We start from the raw sequence: 19,560 nt of genomic DNA on the forward strand, positions 1-19,560 counted from the left end.
GCTAGCAGCTGTTGCTATGGTTACTGCCAGTAACCAAGTGTATTCGTGATAAATACCCGTATTTTCTCGAACTAGTGAGTGACCACGCGTTATTAAACCGCGAATTAAAACCCTTGAAAAATGACCGAAAACGAAGGGAAAACTTTGACGGAATCCTTCTGTGCCAACGTTCAAAGTCCGGAGCGAATGGTGCGCCAGCGAGCGATAAAGGATTTCCTGGAGTTTGTCCACCGTACCGTAACGGAGAAAGATGCTCCAGCTGTGTTCGATGCCACCTATCTGCACATCCTCCGTTGCTACGCCGACCGATTCGAGATTATTCGAAATCTGGCCATAACGCTGATAGGGGAGCTGCTGGAAAAACTACCCGCCAATGGGTTCTATCTGGGCTACATTGTCCCGGTGATAGCCCGTCGGATCGGCCAAGCGGAAACAGTTGAGGAAAGCGAGGAAATCCGACTGCAGCTGTTGGAGCAACTGGAAGCCATCATTCGGAAGTACGCCGATCCGGACGGAAGTAAAGGCGATCCGCTGCTGAAATCCTACGACAATCTGATCGATATCATGGTAAAGACACTGAAGGATCCTTACCCGGCGGCACAGAAGCAGAGCTGTGAACTAGTCAAACTACTGGCCGAGTCAACACCTAGCATGCACTATCGGGCGGAAGCGCTGGTGACGCCAGCGACCGGTGTGCTGAAACATCGCCATTCGGCCAATAGGATTGCGGCCGTTGAAGCTCTGGGGGTTTTGGCGTTGAATATCCATTCCAACTCGGAAAAGGTGGTACAGATAATTGTAGACCTGTCGCCATTGTTAATGGATGGTGTTCCGTTTGTCCGGAGAGCCTGTGGCCGCGTCGGGTGTTTGATGCTTCTGAAGCTGCGAGATCGGTATTCGTTCTTTTACCGTATTTTGCCGCTCGTGTTGAACTGGTAAGTATTTTTCTCTACCCTAGAATTTGCGCATTAGGGCTCAGGCTCACTTACAAAATATTAAACGCTGGAGGTAGTGGATGATTATCCGCCATAGAGTTACATTTATGTATTGGAAAACACAATCATAACTTTCGATTTTGTGGAGTGGAGAGAATCGACAAATGGTTCTTCCAGAGACTTATTCCTAAATTGAGTGGAGAGCATTATAAAAAAAATATTCCTAAATTTCTACAGAGCTGCTTCTTATCCGCTTATCCTCTTTTACTAGAACTGGCCGTTTTGATATGTGATATTAGAATTAGACTTTTCTTCTCTATCAATTTTTCCTATGGTAATGTAAAGGTTTTGTTTTTCATTTTTTGTCGAATTTTTGTGAGTCATTGACTAGTTGTCTTTTAATAAGTACTTGTTTTATGTCATTGCTGTAAGGAGTACCATATCTCGATCGCTGAAATAAATGTGGAATTGAATTGACTAACTTGATATTGGAACCTCGGTACGTGGAACTGCCGATCTTTCAACTTCATTGGGAGCACCCGCATACTCTCCGATTTACTGAAGGGTTCGGCATTGTAGCGCTACAGCAACGAGGTACAGATGTACAGATAGTACAGGAGGCGCAGATAAACATTGCGAATCACCAGTCTCTTTCGTTCTACCCCTGATCAAATGCAACTCAATAAGTGACGTTACTAATTGAGTTGCATTTGATCAACGGTAGAACAAACTACTAGTGGTTCGCAATGTTTATCTGCGCCACCTGTATCTGTACCTCATTGGCGCTGCAGGAGGTGTTGGACAGGATCCATGGTGCGAACGTTTAGATGTAATCATACCATCTACCAGACCTGCGGCAACACACGCGAGCTGGGAACAGCTTTCACCGAGATGGGTGATATGCAGAGGCGCGTGATCGGTTGGTGGCCGATCGACGATATAATGTACAGGTTGAGGATCAATGGCTGATTCTTCAACTTCAGCATAATAAACGTACACAGCCCACACTCCGGAAGCACTGATGATGACAAGGACGCATTTTACGCGCAGCTCGAACGCGAGTACGATCGCTGCCCAAGCCACGACGTCAATATCATCGTGGCGACCGCCACGGTACAACTCTATAGAGCGACTGAAACAACTGAATGTCGCCTCAGCATACGCGCAGAATCTCGAGGCCGCGTTGCCAGACGAGGGCGAGCTCGATGAGGCCTCTCTAGAGGACTGCTGGAGTACAGTGAAAGCCGAGAGCATCATCGGTTACGTGGAACGGAATCGATGGAACGAATGGTTCGACGAAGTGTGCAGAACGGTTTTGGAGGAGAAGAACGCAGCGAGGGCGGTAATGCTGCAGCAAGGGACCTGCCAGAACGTGGAACGTTACAAACAGAAGCGGAAACAGCAGTCAACCCGCCTCTTTCGGGAGAAAAAGCGCCGCCTGGAAGAAGCGGAGTGCGAAGAAATGGAACTACTGTGCCGTTCCCAAGAAACACGGAAGTTCTATCAGAAGCTCAACGCATCCCGCAACGGCTTCGTGCTGCGAGCCGAAATATGCAGAGATAATGACGTGGAGAACGTAGGCACGGGAGACCACGGCAACGGAGGAAACGACGACGCCAGTGCAGCGGGGCACGGAAATCAACTCCCACGCTTAGAAGTTAAGGATGCCATTCACCAGCTCAAAATCAACAAAGCAGCTGGTAAGGATGGTATCGCAGCTGAACTCATCAATTTGGGCCACCTATCTGCAGTGGCTGATAGTAAGGATATGGGAAACCGAACAGCTACCGGAGGAGTGGAAAGAAGGGATAATCTGTCCCATTCACAAGAAAGGCTACAAGTTAATGTGTGAGAACTTTCGAGCGATCACCATTTTGAATGCCGCCTACAAAGTGCTAACCCAGATCATCTTCCGTCGTCTTTCACCTAAAGTAAATGAATTCGTAGGAAATGATCAAGCCGGCTTCATCGACGGCCAGTTGACAACGGACAAGATCTTCACCGTACGGCAAATCCTCCAGAAATGCCGTGAATACCAGGCCCCAACGCACCACCTGTTCATCGACTTCAAGGTGGCATACGAAAGTTTCGACCGCGCAGAGCTATGGAGAATCAGGGACGAAAATGGCTTTCCTGGGAAACTGACTAGACTGATTGAAGCAACGATGGACGGTGTGCAAAACTGCGTAAGGGTTTCGGATGAACTATCCAATTCATTCAAATCTCGCCGGGGACTGCGACAAGGTGATGGACTATCATGCCTATTCTTCAACATCGTTCTGGAAGGTGTGATGCGACGAGCCGGGCTCAACAGCCGGGGAACGGTTTTCACTAAATCCAGTCAATTTGCGTACTTTGCGGACGACATGGACATTACTGCCAGAACATTTGGAACAGTGTCAGAGCTGTACACCCGCCTGAAACGCGAAACAGCAAAGGTCGAACTGGTGGTGGTGGATGCCTCAAAAATAAAGTACATGCTGGTAGGCGGAACCGAACACGGCCGGATCCGTCTGGGTAGTAATGTTGCGATAGACGGGGATACTTTCGAGATGGTGGAGGAATTCGTCTACCTCGGATCCTTAAGCCTTCAGTACACGCTTTGCCAAGTATGCAAACTTTTCCGCACGCATGAACCAACATCTAAGCAAACGCATGACATTTCCGATGTTTTGTCAATGTTGCGACCGCTGTTGGCCTGCTGGATTATGCGTGCGGAAAAATTTGCACACTTGACATAGCGTGTACTGAAGGCTTTACTGACGGCTGACAACAATATGAGTCCTGAAATTCGGAGGCGCATCATCAGCGGAAGTCGGGCCTACTATGGGCTCCAGAAGAAACTGCGATCGAAAAAGATTCACCCACGCACCAAATGACCGGTAATCCTCTACGGGCACGAGACATGGACCATGCTCGAAGAGGACCTGCTGTAACCCGCGGTTACAATTTTGTGCCAAATTTGTGAACACCACTGTGTTTTGCAACATTTTAATTTGTTTGTTTTGTTTTTATAAATTTTTATTTGAATTTAGTTTAGTTAGAATGTAGGGAAACAAAAGCGTATTTATTGTATCGGTGAGGCATTTGACCCCCAAGCTCCCCACCACATGGCACACATCGAGCAGCAACAAGCAGCAGAACAATTGCATACGGTGGATATGTGAGGTGTGGTGTTTTGTTTTTGACTGGGAGGGAAAGTTACGAACCACGCAACGCAACGGTCGCGATCATTTTCCACTCCGCGGATTTAACCGGGAAAGTGCCGTTTTCGCGCCGCTTATTGCTGGATGGTTGTCCCCAGCACCGACGGAAGTATCCGGGAAGTGAATTCCGACGGTAAAGTGCCGGCCCGTGGTTCGGGAACGTTGTGATAGTGCTGTAAAAGTGCAGTGAAAAGGGTGTTGGACCGCCGCCATTCGGGAAGCTAATTATCAAGGAGATTTCGCTTCCCGGCGGTACCGTCAAGTGTCCTACACACCCACCGTCCTCGCTACACGGGCTCAGCCAGTAGAGCCAGTCTCGCCCGTGTAGCTAAACGTCAAGGAGGACGAAGACAGGTAGGTGTAAAGGGGCTCACCACCTGTGGTAGTCAATTGCGGTTGCTACCAGGGCAATTCACGGCGAGTGAATTTGCCCGGCGTCTTATCGCCAATGTCGCTAGGGGGGATCCGATAAAGGAGTACGCTCTTCCCCCTAGCTAAACGCCAAGGACGGTTGCTTCGGCGACCCGAAAGTGCCCATTAAAAGGTGTAGAAGAAGAAAGAAGAAGAAGAAGAAGAAGAAGAAGAAGAAGAAGGAGGCTTCGCACAGGCCGTGTGGAGCAACGAGTTCGTCCACCACCACCACTGCAGCTGATCGTCGAAGGGCCCCAACGAGTGACGTCGACCAGTGCCTTGGGGAGAACGGGGCAAAACAGGTCAGGCGTAGAATATAAGTTTATGTTGCAAAATTTATTTATTTATATTTAATTATTTAATTTCATCCGAAATTCAAATATTAGTGGAGGTACCCTGCTTTAGGCCGCCCTGCCGGGTAACAGCGGGTAAGGGCTGAAAGCCTCTCCTTACACTGCAAGCACTCGGAGTTTTCGAGCAACGCGTTCTAAGGACGATCTTCGGCGGTGTGCACGAGAACGATGTGTGGTGGAGAAGGATGAACCACGAGCTCGCTGCACTTTACGGCGAACCCAGCATCCAGAAGCTGGCCAAAGCCGGAAGGATACGGTGGGCACGGCATGTTGCTAGAATGCCGGACAACAACCCTGCAAAGCTGGTGATTGCAACTGATCCGGTTGGAACAAGAAGGCGTGGAGCGCAGAGAGCACGATGGGCGGACCAGGTGGAGCGTGACCTGGCGAGCATTGGGTGCGACCGAGGATGGAGAGCGGCAGCCACAAACCGAGTATTGTGGCGTACTATTGTTAGTTATGTCTTGTCTTAAACGTGATGTAGAACAAATAAATATATGTATATATAGTATATTATATAGTAACTACTCAAAAATAATAGAAGAAAAACTGTTAGATTACATTATGGCTTACTACAGAAATATCTATCTCAAAAATCGCTCTCATTTTTCTCTCATACTCGCTTTTATTTGATCTGATTCAAACCTTGTCCGAGTTCGATTTCGGACTGATCCAGGCCTATTTCGTAAGTGAGAATCCATAAATGTTGATGCATTTTTTTTAACAATTATTGACATTTTCTGCCCTTTTTATAATATTTTCCCATACAAGCGAAGAATCACCCCTTGATCCCTTAAAATAAATTGATGAATGATTTCTGAAACTGACGAAACTGAACAAGGAATTAGATCTCCGAAAACCACAATACGATTACCACAATGGTGAGCTTTCATTATTTGTTGCTGTCCTAAAGGAGAAACTTCAGAGAATACAAACATGGCTGCCACAATGGCCGACTTGGTCCCCTACTCACGTTTTCAAAAGCACCAATCTTGAAAATTCGTCAACAAATGCTCTTGATTTGTAAAAGTTGCTTTTTTTGCAAGTGAGCAAAGCCGGGATAAACAAGTGCGGCTTGGTTCGAAGCTTCGTTCGTCAGATTTGTGCCTCTAAAGTTTGTATGCAAAATTGCAATGGGATTTCTTGATGTTTCACCTTAACATGTTAAACAGCGTTGCCTTCCCGAATAAAAAATACAGTAGAAAAACCGATCGTTGTATTATAACAGTACTATTCAGAACCATATTTTTACAATAGACACCACTATAAAAATAAAAATACAAAAACAATAAGATGTAATGTAGACACCATACAGTGAATTGTAAATAAGATTTTTACACTACACGGTAAAAAATCTGCACTGTGATATGAACGGATTGGAACTTCAATAGGGTCCTAAAATTAAAGACGAATCTCGCTTATATTGAATAATACGATCAAGCATGGTATTCTAATCGGAATTGTACTTTACTCGAACTTGAAAAACAAAGGAATAATGAGAAAATTTGAAATAAGTAAAATGGTATATAGTTCTACTTTGACATTTGAGGTCAACCTTGTGTGACTGAGCTCGACATTTTTCGCACTGGGATTTCAAAAATGTTCCTATCTGACATACACGGTGAAAAAAATCACTCAAAGTATGTGTTATAAGCTAGGGACGAGACAAAAGGCTAAAAAAATAAAAATTATATATTTTCAACTACGGTTAATAAAAACGTCAAAAAATGAGTAAATATGTACTCTTGCACCATATATTGTGGTTTAAAACAAGAATCCCGATAGGACTTTAGGAGCCTATTCACACTACTGTTTAATCAGTTTGTTATCAATTAAATATCATTCGAAAAAGAACATCCAATGCCTCTTCAATTTTAACTGAACTTCACTTCAATTCGTTGTTGACAATGTTTTGGATTCGAATCTAGAATTAGAAAAAAAGTGCTCACCACACCCAGATTTGATACCAGGACCTTGAAATTCACGATCATCTGTTTTACCACTACACTACTTCACACCTGTTTGAGAAGTTCGATTCGAAGCGAAACACTTTCTACCATCTGTCATTTATATTTACTTTCATACCCAAAACAGTCATTATCAAATCAACAGCTTTTCACTTTGGATCGTACTGCTTTGTACATTAGTGCAAATTGAAGTGATTTCTCCGGTGGGTTTGTTTTGGTTCTCAAATCATCACTGACAGCATTGCGATTTCAAAGGAAAAGCCTTTCTGATCATGCTGATTGGGATGTTGAATAGTTAAGGGATTTTTCCCTTACATTGAGCGTGCAGAATTTTTACCGTGTATATTATACAAGTTGTTAAGTATCGTAACAATACAAAACAATATTTTTTTCCATATAAATATTTTTGCAAAACCATACATTTTATTGTAAATGAATTGTTCTAAATACTGATAAGTGGGGTTTACAGGCCCCTGGCATCAATGAAATTTATCGTAGCCAACATTTAACTGCCTTTTACTCATATTCGTGCAAATTGAAACGAGCGTGTAATCAACAAGCGCAGCTTTTGTTTGATGTTGTGAGCCACACACGAAATCACATTCACAATGCGTGTTTGTTGGGTTGCTTTATTCAACCAATCGCATGCTCCTTTTACCGTACATTAATATTAAAGCGAGTTTGAAAGGTTTTGTGATCATAAGAGGTGGAAAAAATTATTCCAAAAACTGATCAACAAACCAAAATAAACGTAAACAAAAAATTGTTGATGTTTTCGCATTTGATAGTGGGCGCTATTTACTAGCGCCCAGGACATCCTGTCTACTATGATTCCAATTCATTGATATAGGCCGCGTCAGGGGCCTGGGGGTTTAATTTAATGCACGGTATATTGTATGGTACATGTATGGTTTCAAACAATAAAATGTACCGTAAATATATTTTTTTTAAATTGAAATTTCACTACTGGCTATACATTTAATCAAATGGTTTTGGAATGGTTATCACGTCTAAGTCTGAGTAGTCTCTGATTGCATTACCAGTTGAAGCTTAGGCTCCCATGCCCCACCAGTCAGATAATCGGGATTTGCAAACTAAGCATTATTTGTGGCAACACTTTGTGCGGCATGATGGAACTATGCCGAGCGCGCTGTTATTAGAGTGTTATTAGACCACTAATGTAGTTGCATGAAGTGGGTGACGAGGTACATAAGTATCATTACAGCGTGCTTATCCATTATTGCAATATTGAGGCTCAAGTTTGACTAAAGTTTGAAATACATAACAACTCATGAGAAAACTGTCAAGTTCGATTCAAATATAAGTTAGGTTAAAAGGCGAATCCACAAACGAACCTATATTAGAAGTCGTTTCAGTGTCCAGTCCAGTCCATAGGTTAAAGATGGCTTTATGTCTCAGATAAATCTCGGCAATCGCATTTGATTCGGTTGTGGCCGAAGGCAAGTTCACATGAGAGTAGGGAAGAAAACTCCCCTAAATGCAAATACAGAAAGAATAGTGTTGAACTCATCCACTGATTTACGGTAATCTGACCTGCGTCTTTCCGGGTTGACCTACATTCGTATTCCGCTCATCGCACTCTTCATACCTAGCCCGCCATATCTCTTGGATCTGCTGTCCTTAGGACACCTGGTTAACCACTTATTTAAACATTTTAAATATTGACTTTAAATTGATGTTTCAACTTATTCACTTTTTTCTCTTTCTTTCCTTTGCATCAAAAAAGTCACGAACATCAACGAAACAAAGCTAGGAAAAAATCTAAAACTGAATAAATAATTAAAAGCACGGAAAAATAACATTTCGGATATGTGAATGGTTCAAACGTAAGAAAAACAATATGATATATTGTTACATAAAGATCGGATGTAAATGTATAGTAGCTGCAATTTGCAAAACTTTTTTCTAACCATTCCATTATAATACACTTTATTGTAGCTGGTACACTGTATGGTTCAGGAATGGTTTTCACCATACACCCTATGGTTGGTTTTTATCCGGGTAGTGTATCATTGTACTTGCCTCACAATATACAAATTCATGCAATGGCAGGCAAAAGAAAGCCCTTCAATTAATAACTGTGGAAGTGCTCAAAGAATACTAAGTTGAAGCGAGGCAGGCCAAGTCCCAAAGGGGACGTAGAACCATAAAGAAGAAGATGAAGTTATGAAAAGCTTGTCATGCCGCCGATTATTTTTTTAACTAGAGGCATTGAAACAAGCAAATAACAAAATGACATTTTTATGGCATTTCCCATCCTTGGTATCGCCACACTAAAAGTCACTTAAATCCTCCACATATCGTTTCGATTCATGCGCTTGTGTACTTCGCTTCTGATATAACTCTGTTGAATTCCCGTATTTTATGATTTTGTCAGCGTTTTCATCAAATTCATCGCAGTATATCATCATATCTAATTTTTCCGTACATTGCGAGAAGTGCGCTTTTGAATGCACGCAGAAAATCAAGTTCGTCATTCTGTTTACTCTTTTACAGTTTGACGGACGACACAGCTGATGTTCGCGATGATATTCTCATTCGCTGGAAGGAAGCCGGTGAACTGTATTACAAAGAAAACGAGACTGAACTGTCGAAAACAAAACTGATCGATCATACTCCGGCTAATTACCCAACAGAATATGAACGCCCAACACTCCCGTGTCGAGCGATTGTCCAACGTAGTATGAGGATCGTAAATCTCGTACTGCACGAAATAGAAGAATGGAAAGAGGACATCAGACTGCATGCCACCAAGTTGTTGAAATTGGTAGTGCTACACGCTGAAAAGGCGTTCTCCACTTTGTTCCTGGAAGTTAATCCGGTACTTTGTAAAACGTGTATGGATTCGGATAAGGATATTGCAGCGGAAGCCTTGAAGGTGGCTCAACTATGTGGAATACTTCTGGAGTACGATACGTGGAGCAAACATGCGTTGACAGAGTTTTCAAAATTCCACACTCTTGGCCACGTGAAGTGCTTGCATGCAATATATCAATCCTCTGGTGTGGATAGATTGAAAGATCTCACGAAAATTGCCACCATTCTAACGGATACCGAAGTGTGTCACGTGCTCAAAGAAAACTATCAACTAGAGTTGCTGGGATTTTTGGAAACACTTGTCACTGACTTCCATCGCGTGTTCACCGCCAATGAAATTGAAGGACTCGCTAACGAATCGGACCGTGTGAGCACCGAAAAAATGCTCTACACCGTTATCCTCAAATCGGCAGCCTTTGCCTACGAAGATTCTCAAATCATTCGGGACCGTGCCTTGCAGGTGCTCGCCAAGCTAAATCCATCCACCGAACAGCTGCACGAACATCACCTAGCAGACGTCATCAATTCTCTCGAGAATCTTGAATCATCCAACTCTGATGCAGCGGAGAGCATCCTCCTACTGGCTGGGATAGTGTTCGTGTGTGGATTCCGCCAACCGTACTACGATGCGCTTCGCCAGGCACTGAAAACGGCCCTCCAGCACGCGATCCCACAGGGAAAAATCAAACTTTTCAGTTCGATATCTATCGTGAGTATCTATATCTGCCTATCCCCATTCCCACCTGCCACGGGAGGCTAATTGATTGCACAGAGATTGGTCTTTCAATCTCTTTTTTTTTTTGCGTCTGTACCTGAGTATAAATCATGCTGCTGTCTAAACTATTGTATCGTTCTGTGTCACGTTTTCTCTTTTCGAAACAGGCAATGCTGCGATGGAATGAAACTATGTGCGGTGCTGGGGAAGAGCAATCGACATTGTTGCAACATTTTATGACAGGTAAGAAAATGTTTTTGGATGTCTATCACTAATTGAAATGAAACTTTTTTTTGTCAAGCATCAATTCAGGACGTCAGTATGACAGAGAATTTGTCGAATCGCGGAATATACCGTTCACTATCGATTTTTTAGGTTCGGTAATAAATGAAACTTGCTACATCAGTCCGTTCGAATCTTCTCGAGTACAAATCTGGAGATCCGTCTTACTAAATGATCTGGAGATGTAACTCGTAGCTCGCTTACTCGCAGTGAACACTGAGTTGCATTTTTAGACCAAATCAAGCATTACTTTACAAAACACCGTATGTAACAATCGCATTGATCCGAGAAAATCACCTCCAAAATTTTGAATTTTTCTATGAAATCGCAATTAGTGTTTTCATCTCTAGAAAGCTTCAGACCGATTAATTGTATAACTCTTGGTAATGAGTAACGCAATGAACTAAAGAAGGGCTGTATTTGACGATAGCTTCAATACGAATGAACATACTTCAAACAAATGACTTATTCTAAATTATAGCTGGACTACTATGATCGTCTGAACTCCAATACTCCTCCTAGACGAAACTGGTTAGTCCAATCATCTCTGCAAGCTTTGCTGTCCTGATTCTGGGTAAAGGCTTCGTAAGGATATCGGCTGCCATGGATTCCGAAGGACAGTAGACACATTTGAATGTTTCCCTTCTTGATTTGATCTCTCACAAAATGGATTTTAGTGGCAATGTGTTTCGTTCTTGAACTGATCTTTTCTGTCTCAACCATCTTCAAGCAGCTTTGATTGTCTTCGTGGATGACAAGATTTTCGGGGTTTCCATTTATTGAGTTTCTCAAAATTTATTAGACTACTGTGCAAATAATTTTTGCACAGTGATTATTTGCACACCTCACTGAACACCTACGTTTCCTCACGGTTACCCCGACAACAACTTTTTTTCCTCACTGTTAGGATTTTTTCACCCAACGTTTGAGATGAGTTCAATTGTTTTGATTACCGTCGAATCTGCAGCCGGCGAAAAAAAAATCGAAATAGATATCATGTATTTAGGAGTCTCTGGGCCTCTGTATAGTTTGGTGAACCAGCTGAATGAATCTGCGGCATCTAGAAACAATGTGGGGGTTCCAAGAGCCGGAAACAGCCGCAGGGATTGGCGGCATGCACCGTGCGGTGCGAAAAAAGGGTGTGCTTCACACAATCGCAAGTGCTCGTCTCCCGTTTTGCCGAGAGACAAGAGACGTATGAGTGAGAGCTTTCATAATTGTGCGAGAGACAATCGCAGCACTAGCTCTACGGCGCAGGGAGTAATGCACGGTGCTTGGGACTGCGCTTGTCTCCAAACAGAAAAAATCAAATAATAAATTAATTGAAGAGTTTGTGTTTTCGGCAAAGTTGTTAAGCTTGTCAAGGGTTGACAAGTGATGGGTCGTTTGATTCGAAATTTTTGCAATCATGCGTAGTATCAAGCCAAGTGCAAAGTACGGAGACAAGCACCGAGAGAGTGCAGCGTGAGAGACAGGAGAGCTCCAGCGCGCGGCAAAGCAAGCGAGCAACACACAACCGATTGCGCGTACTCGTCTCCTTCTAGTTTGTTGTGCTGTCTCGTAGCAGAGTGTGCAGCACGCAAAGAGTTTTGAGTCGCACCCTATCCCTGAACAGCCGAGGGCAAGTTAGGGAAGGATGGATTTTAGATCGAAAGCTTCTACATTCTTAGTAAAGTTGAGGATGTATTCAGTCCGTAGAGGTATGCAAGGATACGTCGGGTGGAAAAATAACAGTTTTGCAAGAAGGCTCATGGATTGAAGAGGGATACGATTATGGGTCAAAAAACGGCACCTTATTAGCTGCATCACACTGCCCGGTTAAGGGTAAATTACCAGCGCATTTCACCCGGGGAAAAACTACTCTTTGACTCTCGTTTCACTTCTGGTTTTATCCGGAAGTAGCCAGACCGAACCAGATACACGAAAAATTTCCCAAAAACAAGTGTCGCTGAAGGTTGTCGTCTGTGAGCTCGCTTTTTTGTGTTGTCAAATATTTTGATGCACACGCCTACTGATATTAGTGAGTGTGCAAATTGTATCTCACTCAAACAAAACTGCACTAGAGTCTAGAAATTCGTGCAACCGTCAATAATTCTCCCAGCAATTGTTTCAGCCATAAGGCCTCTTGTACTGCTTCTGACAGTGCTATAAATTCTGCTTCTGCCGTCGATAAAGCTACACAAGTCTGCTTCCTACAGGCCCAGCTTATTGTTCCTCCGTTTATCTTGAATACATATCCGCTATTCGATTTTCTATCCTTCCTATTTTCGGCCCAATCTGCATCCGAATAACCTACGATCCCTTCAGGTCCAGACATGTTGCTTAAACGCAAACGGTAGTTTTTGTTGCCTTTGAGATACCGGATAACACGTTTGAGTTCAATCCAATCCTCTTGAGTTGGTCGGCTTGAGTTTCTGCTCAGTATAGATACAGCAGTCGAAATATCCGGCCTTGTGTTAACAGAAACATATAGTAGCTTTCCGATGATCTTCTGATATTCCTAATTGTCTGGTAATGGTTCACTTTCACTTTCCGTGGTAACGTATCCAGGATCCAATGGAATATTAGATTCCTTTGCTTCCTTTATTCCGCTCGAAACTATAATATCATTGATGTACCTTCGCTGACTAAGGAAATAATCTCCGTCTTCATTTTTCTCAACTTCCATGCCGAGGTAGTGATGAATTTCTCCCATCTCGCTGATCTCGAACGATTGCCTGAGTGATGTTGTGACCGCTTCTAGCATCGTACTATTCTTGCTTGCCACAATAATATCATCCACGTATATCAGCACATAACACCAGGAACCGTGCGTGCGTTTCCGGTACAGACATGGATCTGACTTACACTTCTCAAAACCTTGCTCGACGAGTGCTTGATGTAGCTTGTGATTCCAGGATCTAGCCGCCTGCTTAAGTCCGTACAAACTCTTCCGTAATCTGCATACTTTGGCTTCGTTACCTCCAGAGACAAATCCACGTGGCTGCTTCATATAAATCTCCTCCTCGAGATCGCCGTTGAGGAAGGCGGTCTTGATGTCATACTGCTTAACCATCATGCGTTCTTTTGCTGCAACAGCCATCAGTGTGCGGAAAGTGGTTTGTCGAACAACAGGTGCAAACACTTCGTAATAGTCAGTTCCAAACTGCTGACTAAAACCTTGGGCAACTAAGCGAGCTTTATAGCGAAGTATTTGACCAGCCGCATCACGTTTGATTGCGAATACCCATTTACAGCCAACAGCTTTCCGACCATTTGGTAAATCTTCCAATGTCCACGTTCGGTTAGTTTGAATTGAATTCATCTCCTCCTCCATAGCCGCTCTCCAGTTTTCCACATCGGGTGATGACATCGCTTCATTGTAGGATCTAGGAAGATTGTCCTGTCCATCAGTGGTAGCCACACCACCGGACGCACATCGTCATCATCAAAGCCTTCGAAAACACTGGATTCATCGTCGCGGACCTGTGAAATGTTGGAAGCCGGAAGCCCTTTGCAATTAACCCGTTTCGGTCCTAGTTGGGAATTTAATTTCAAAAAATCACTGTGACTTAATTTTCCAACCGATTTTTTCGAAATTTTGAACGAACATTGCGCTACATCTCTAGTTGTATGGAAAAATATTAAAATGGTATTTTGGTCCTTGAGGTCTGAGTTATTGAAGGGGTTATATGGGTCAAATCGGGTCAAAAATGGACCAACTTCCTTTTAACCACTGATTACTTTAAAAAACACATAAAATATGATTGCAAACATGTTCAATTATCTTTTTATTATTACAGACGCATAGTTTGAGTAAATTGGGATTGTCTGGTTTTGGTTCCGGATGTTCCGAGTCGCGTTTGGGGTGCGTTCGGAGGACACTTCTCACACGTTCCCTACACCTGACAGGCTTGTCATGATTCATTCTTCATAATTCTGTATACTAAGTATGTTGAAGGAATATTCAAAAGTTTTTTTTTTGACATATTGGCCGCCATCCCGGATGTTCCGGGAACCTGGAATCACCCGGGGTAGTGGCCATTTTCCAAACAGTTATGAAACATGGCTTGCGACATATCAATCTTCTCGATTTTGCAAAACAAGTATGTTAGAGTAGAATTCAAAGGTTTTTGGACATATTGGCTGCCATCCCAGATGTTCCGGGAATTTGAAACTATCCGGGGAAGTGGCCATTTTCCAAACAGTTATGAAACAAGGATTGTGACATATCAATCTTCATGATTTTTCAAAATAAATATGTTAGAGGAGAATTCAGAGGTTTTTGGACATATTGGCCACCATCTTGGATGTTCCTGGAACCTGGAACAACCCGGAGAAGTGGCCATTTCCCAAACAGTTATGAAACAAGGCTTGCGACATATCAATCTTCTCGATTTTGCAAAACAAATATGTTAGAGTAGAATTCAAAGGTTTTTGGACATATTGGCCACCATCTTGGATGATCCGGGAATCTGGAACCACCCAGGGAAGTGGTCATTTCCTCAAACAGTTACGCAACATGGCTTGAGACATATCAGTCTTCATGATTTTGCAAAACAAGTATGTTAGAGTAGAATTCGAAGATTTTTGGACGTATTGACCACAATTTCGGATGTTCCGGGAACCTGGAACCACCCGGGGAAGTGGCCATTTCCATAACAATTATGAAACATGGCTTGCGACATATCAATCTTCATGATTTTGCGAAACAAATATGTAAGAGTGGAGTTTAGAGGTTTTTGGACATATTGGCAACCATATCTGGATGTTCCGGGAAAATGCCCAAGAAACAATTTTTGCTTGAAGAAATGTTTCTTAAACCAATGTTATTAAGCTGCTAGTCGTATTATACTTGAATAATTTTGTAATAAAACTATTCTTCAACTCTTGTTCGCCCAAAAATGAGAATCTATTCAACATCAACAGTTCTATAAGCACGATGAAATGAATGTTTATTCAATGATCGTACATCGGTTGTTAAACTCTTGTTCAACGTTAGAACCATCAGCTATTTACACAAATATCTTAAACTTTTCTTCAACGTTTATTAAACATCGTTGATTGACGCTATTTGTTTAATCGTTTAAGAATGGCTTAAGAAGCATTAGCAGCAAAGTGCGTAATAACAAGCTTTCTTCGAAATTTATTCCACCATAATACAATCAAAACAAGCTGGTGTTTTGACGTATCTCATAAGGATTTCATTTCTATTAATAGATATGATTTTATAACTGCCTCAACAACGTTTTTTAAACGTTTCTTCAATATCATTGTAACAATAAAATGGCAAAAATAATTTTGCTTTCCATATTTCTGCATTTGTCTTTAATCTTAAATATTTCATTCTGATCTTATACCTTCAACATCACCTTTTTAATTTCATTTTAATGGAACAAATCACATCGGTGGAAAGACTTGAACTCCGGACCTTTTGATTGACAGTCGTCTGCATTCGGTCTGCCTCAATCTGAATTACATGAATCGGCAGATTTGAAGCCAGTATATAAATATTTAGTTACTGAGTCTAGTGCATTGCCGTTCATATGTTGTTTAAACATTGCTTAAGTATTTTATCCACCAAATTGTCCTCATAAACATTGAAGCTGATCAATGTTTGAATAATTGTAACCGCAACGTTTAATCATAAGGCATGTATGCTGATATATTTGTCAGTCCGTCAGTCTTTCACGGTGTTGTGTTGTAAGTTTGGTAATCCTTTGAACTTTTTTTTTTGTTTGTGCGCCTAAACAAGTGAACTTAGCTTATTTTTTCCGCTCCTGTTGTGTATCGGAAGGAAAGAAAGGAGTAACGCTGGTGCCCAAGCAGCCGTGAAATTGGATCATTTGGAAGCTGATCCCGGTTTGACGGGTAGCACCAAAGTGGGTATTCTAGTCGTAAATACCAGCCGCCCAGGAGCCACTTCATCTGTCATTTTCAGTGTTTCTGTTGGCGGTTTTGCTGTCGTTGGAGCGTGTAGTACAAAAGGTGAGTCAGAACAATTTTGAAAGTGTAATATTTGGAGCTGCTGCTAGATATTTATTTGGTGTTGAAGCTGGTAGCCGCAGACGCTCTTGTTAGATTCCCAATCAGCAATCGTGTTTACAAATGGGAGCATGGCGAACAACGATAATTAAGCAACACAGTTCCACTGCTAATAAACATTAATTGAATAAAAGCGTAACATATGTTCTAAAGAAACCTGATTACATCTTGTTGTTAAGCTATATTATTGTAGTTGAATAAAATGATCAAGCAATAGTTGTTAAACTTGAGATAAACTACTTGTTCCATTGTAGATCATATGTGTAATAACGGCATCTAATACGTCGGAAGCAGCTTGTATTCTATCATTATTAGAGCATTATTAGACAGATGATGTGAATACGTAAGCAACTGTCTTTAAACTTCTGTACGATTAGTTATTCAATGAGCAGAAATATATTTAACAAACGTGCAGTTTCCACTGCATGAAACATTTATTCGCCATTTGGTTCAACACATACTCTTGTTCAACTGTCGGCGCCTTTGTGGAACATTTAATCAACTGGCATGTTTATTAATGATTCTGAATTGTTACTTGGGTGGCCACTTCCTTGGATGGCTGCAAGTTTCCAGATCATCTGGAGTATTATCCAATATGTCCACAACCATCTGAATTCTCCTCTAACCTACATAATTTGCAAAATCATGAAGACTGATATGTCGCAAGCCATGTTGCATAACTGTTTAGGGAAATGACCACTTGCCTCGGTGGACGCAGATTCCCGGAACATCCAAGATGGTGGCCAATATGTCCAAAACCTTTGAATTCTACTCTAACATATTTGTTTTGCAAAATCATGAAGATTGATATGTCACAAGCCTTGTTCCATAACTGTTTGGAAAATGGCCACTTCCCCGGATAGTTTCAGATTCCCGGAACATCCGGGATGGCGGCCAATATGTCCAAAAACCTTTGAATTCTACTCTAACATACTTGTTTTGCAAAAACCATGAAGATTGATATGTCGCAAGCCATATTTCATAACTGTTTGGAAAATGGCCACTTCCCCGGGTGGTTCCAGGTTCCTGGAACATACGGAATTGTGGCCAATATGTCGGGAAACCTCAGAATTCTACTCTAACATGCTTTTTTTGCAAAATCATGAAGATTGATATGTCGCATGCCTTATTTCATATTTGTTTGGAAAATGACCACTTCCCCAGGTGGTTCCAGGTTCCTGGAACATCCGGAACGGTGGCCAATATGTCCAAAAACCTCTAAATTCTCATCTACCATACTTGTTTTGCAAAATCATGAAGATTGATATGTCGCAAGCCATGTTTCATAACTGTTTGGAAAATGGCCACTTCCCCGGGTGATTCCAGGTTCCCGGAACATCCGGAATTGTGGCCAATATGTCCAAAAACCTCTGAATTCTCCTCTAACATACTTGTTTTGCAAAATCATGACGATTGATATGTCGCAAGCCATGTTTCATAACAATTTGGAAAATGGCCACTTCCCCGGGTGGTTCCAGGTTCCCGGAACATCCGTGATGATGACCAATATGTCCAACAACCTCTGAATTCTACTCTAGCACACTTGTTTTGCAAAATCATAAAGATTGATATGTCGCAATCCATGTTTCATAACAATTTGGAAAATGGCCACTTCCCCGGGTGGTTCCAGGTTCCCGGAACATCCGGGATGGCGGCCAATATGTCAAAAAAAAACCTTTGAATATTCCTTCAACATACTTAGTATACAAAATTATGAAGAATGAATCATGACAAGCCTGTTTTTAGAATCATGCGAGAAAAAATGTCAGGTGTAGGGAACGTGTGAGAAGTGTCCTCCGAACGCACCCCAAACGCGACTCGGAACATCCGGAACCAAAACCAGTCAATCCCAATTTACTCAAACTATGCGTCTGTAATAATAAAAAGATAATTGAACATGTTTGCAATCATATTGCATGTGTTTTTTTAAAGTAATCAGTGGTTAAAAGGAAGTTGGTCCATTTTTGACCCGATTTGACCCATATAACCCCTTCAATAACTCAGACCCCAAAGACCAACATACCATTTTAATATTTTTCCATACAACTAGAGATGTAGCGCGATGTTCCATCAAAATTTCGAAAAAATCGGTTGGAAAATGAAAATGAATGAATTTTTCGAAATTAAATTCCCAACTAGGACCGAAACGGGTTAACTGTAAAATCTTTATACTTGCCGGGGAGATTGTGCTCCCGTCCGCTGCGCCTCAACGTCCGTGACCAAGACGGATTTGAATTTTGTCGCGGAGGGAGCACGGTCACTTCTGTCAGCGTGTTTGTGGATGTATTGCCTTCACTAGTATCTTCGTATTCATCTTCAGTTTCAGATTCTCCACGTCCAAGATCTTGGGTAACTGTTTGATCGACTTCAGGTAAACCAACACGATCCTCGGGTGGATTAGCATCCTGGACATTCATTGGAGCTTCGGCGTATTCCAACGAAATCATTGTTGCCTTCTTATCCGGACGTCCTTGTTGGCATTGCTCCGGTCCAGCCTCATCGATGAAAATCACTTCACGACTCTTGAAAATACATTTCGTCCTGCGATCATACAGACGGTAACCTTTGGTGTCCTCCTCGTAACCAATCAGCATACATTCACGTAACTTCGGATCCCACTTTCTACGTTTCATTTTTGGTACTTGCACCATAGCCTTCGTACCAAATACACGGATGAGCGAAAGATCGGGTTTCCTGCCAGTCCATACTTCATCCGGGGTCAGATCATGTCCACGAGTTGAAAATCGATTCACAATATAAACCGCAGCAGCTACTGCCTCCGCCCAAAACGACTTCGATAATTTGGCATCAAATAACATGCACCGCGCC

The 19,560-nt window shown here is 42.3% G+C and overlaps 2 protein-coding genes across 2 annotated transcripts in view; one reads left to right on the forward strand and one right to left on the reverse strand.

The window, feature by feature from the left end:
* LOC115256313 (protein ultraspiracle) overlaps positions 1-19,560 on the reverse strand; it is a 474,548-nt gene that overhangs the window by 189,389 nt on the left and 265,599 nt on the right. The gene's annotated exons all lie outside the window — the stretch shown is intronic.
* LOC109411012 (dynein axonemal assembly factor 5) overlaps positions 13-19,560 on the forward strand; it is a 31,130-nt gene continuing 11,582 nt past the window's right edge. The window contains exons 1-3 of the mRNA XM_019684459.3: positions 13-935; positions 9,390-10,419; positions 10,593-10,668. Of these exons, the coding sequence (XP_019540004.3) occupies positions 121-935; positions 9,390-10,419; positions 10,593-10,668 (1,921 nt within the window). The 5' untranslated portion in view covers positions 13-120. The remainder of the gene's footprint in view (positions 936-9,389; positions 10,420-10,592; positions 10,669-19,560) is intronic.

This window comes from Aedes albopictus, chromosome 3, assembly GCF_035046485.1.
Source record: "Aedes albopictus strain Foshan chromosome 3, AalbF5, whole genome shotgun sequence".
NCBI classification, from domain to species: Eukaryota; Metazoa; Arthropoda; class Insecta; order Diptera; family Culicidae; genus Aedes; species Aedes albopictus.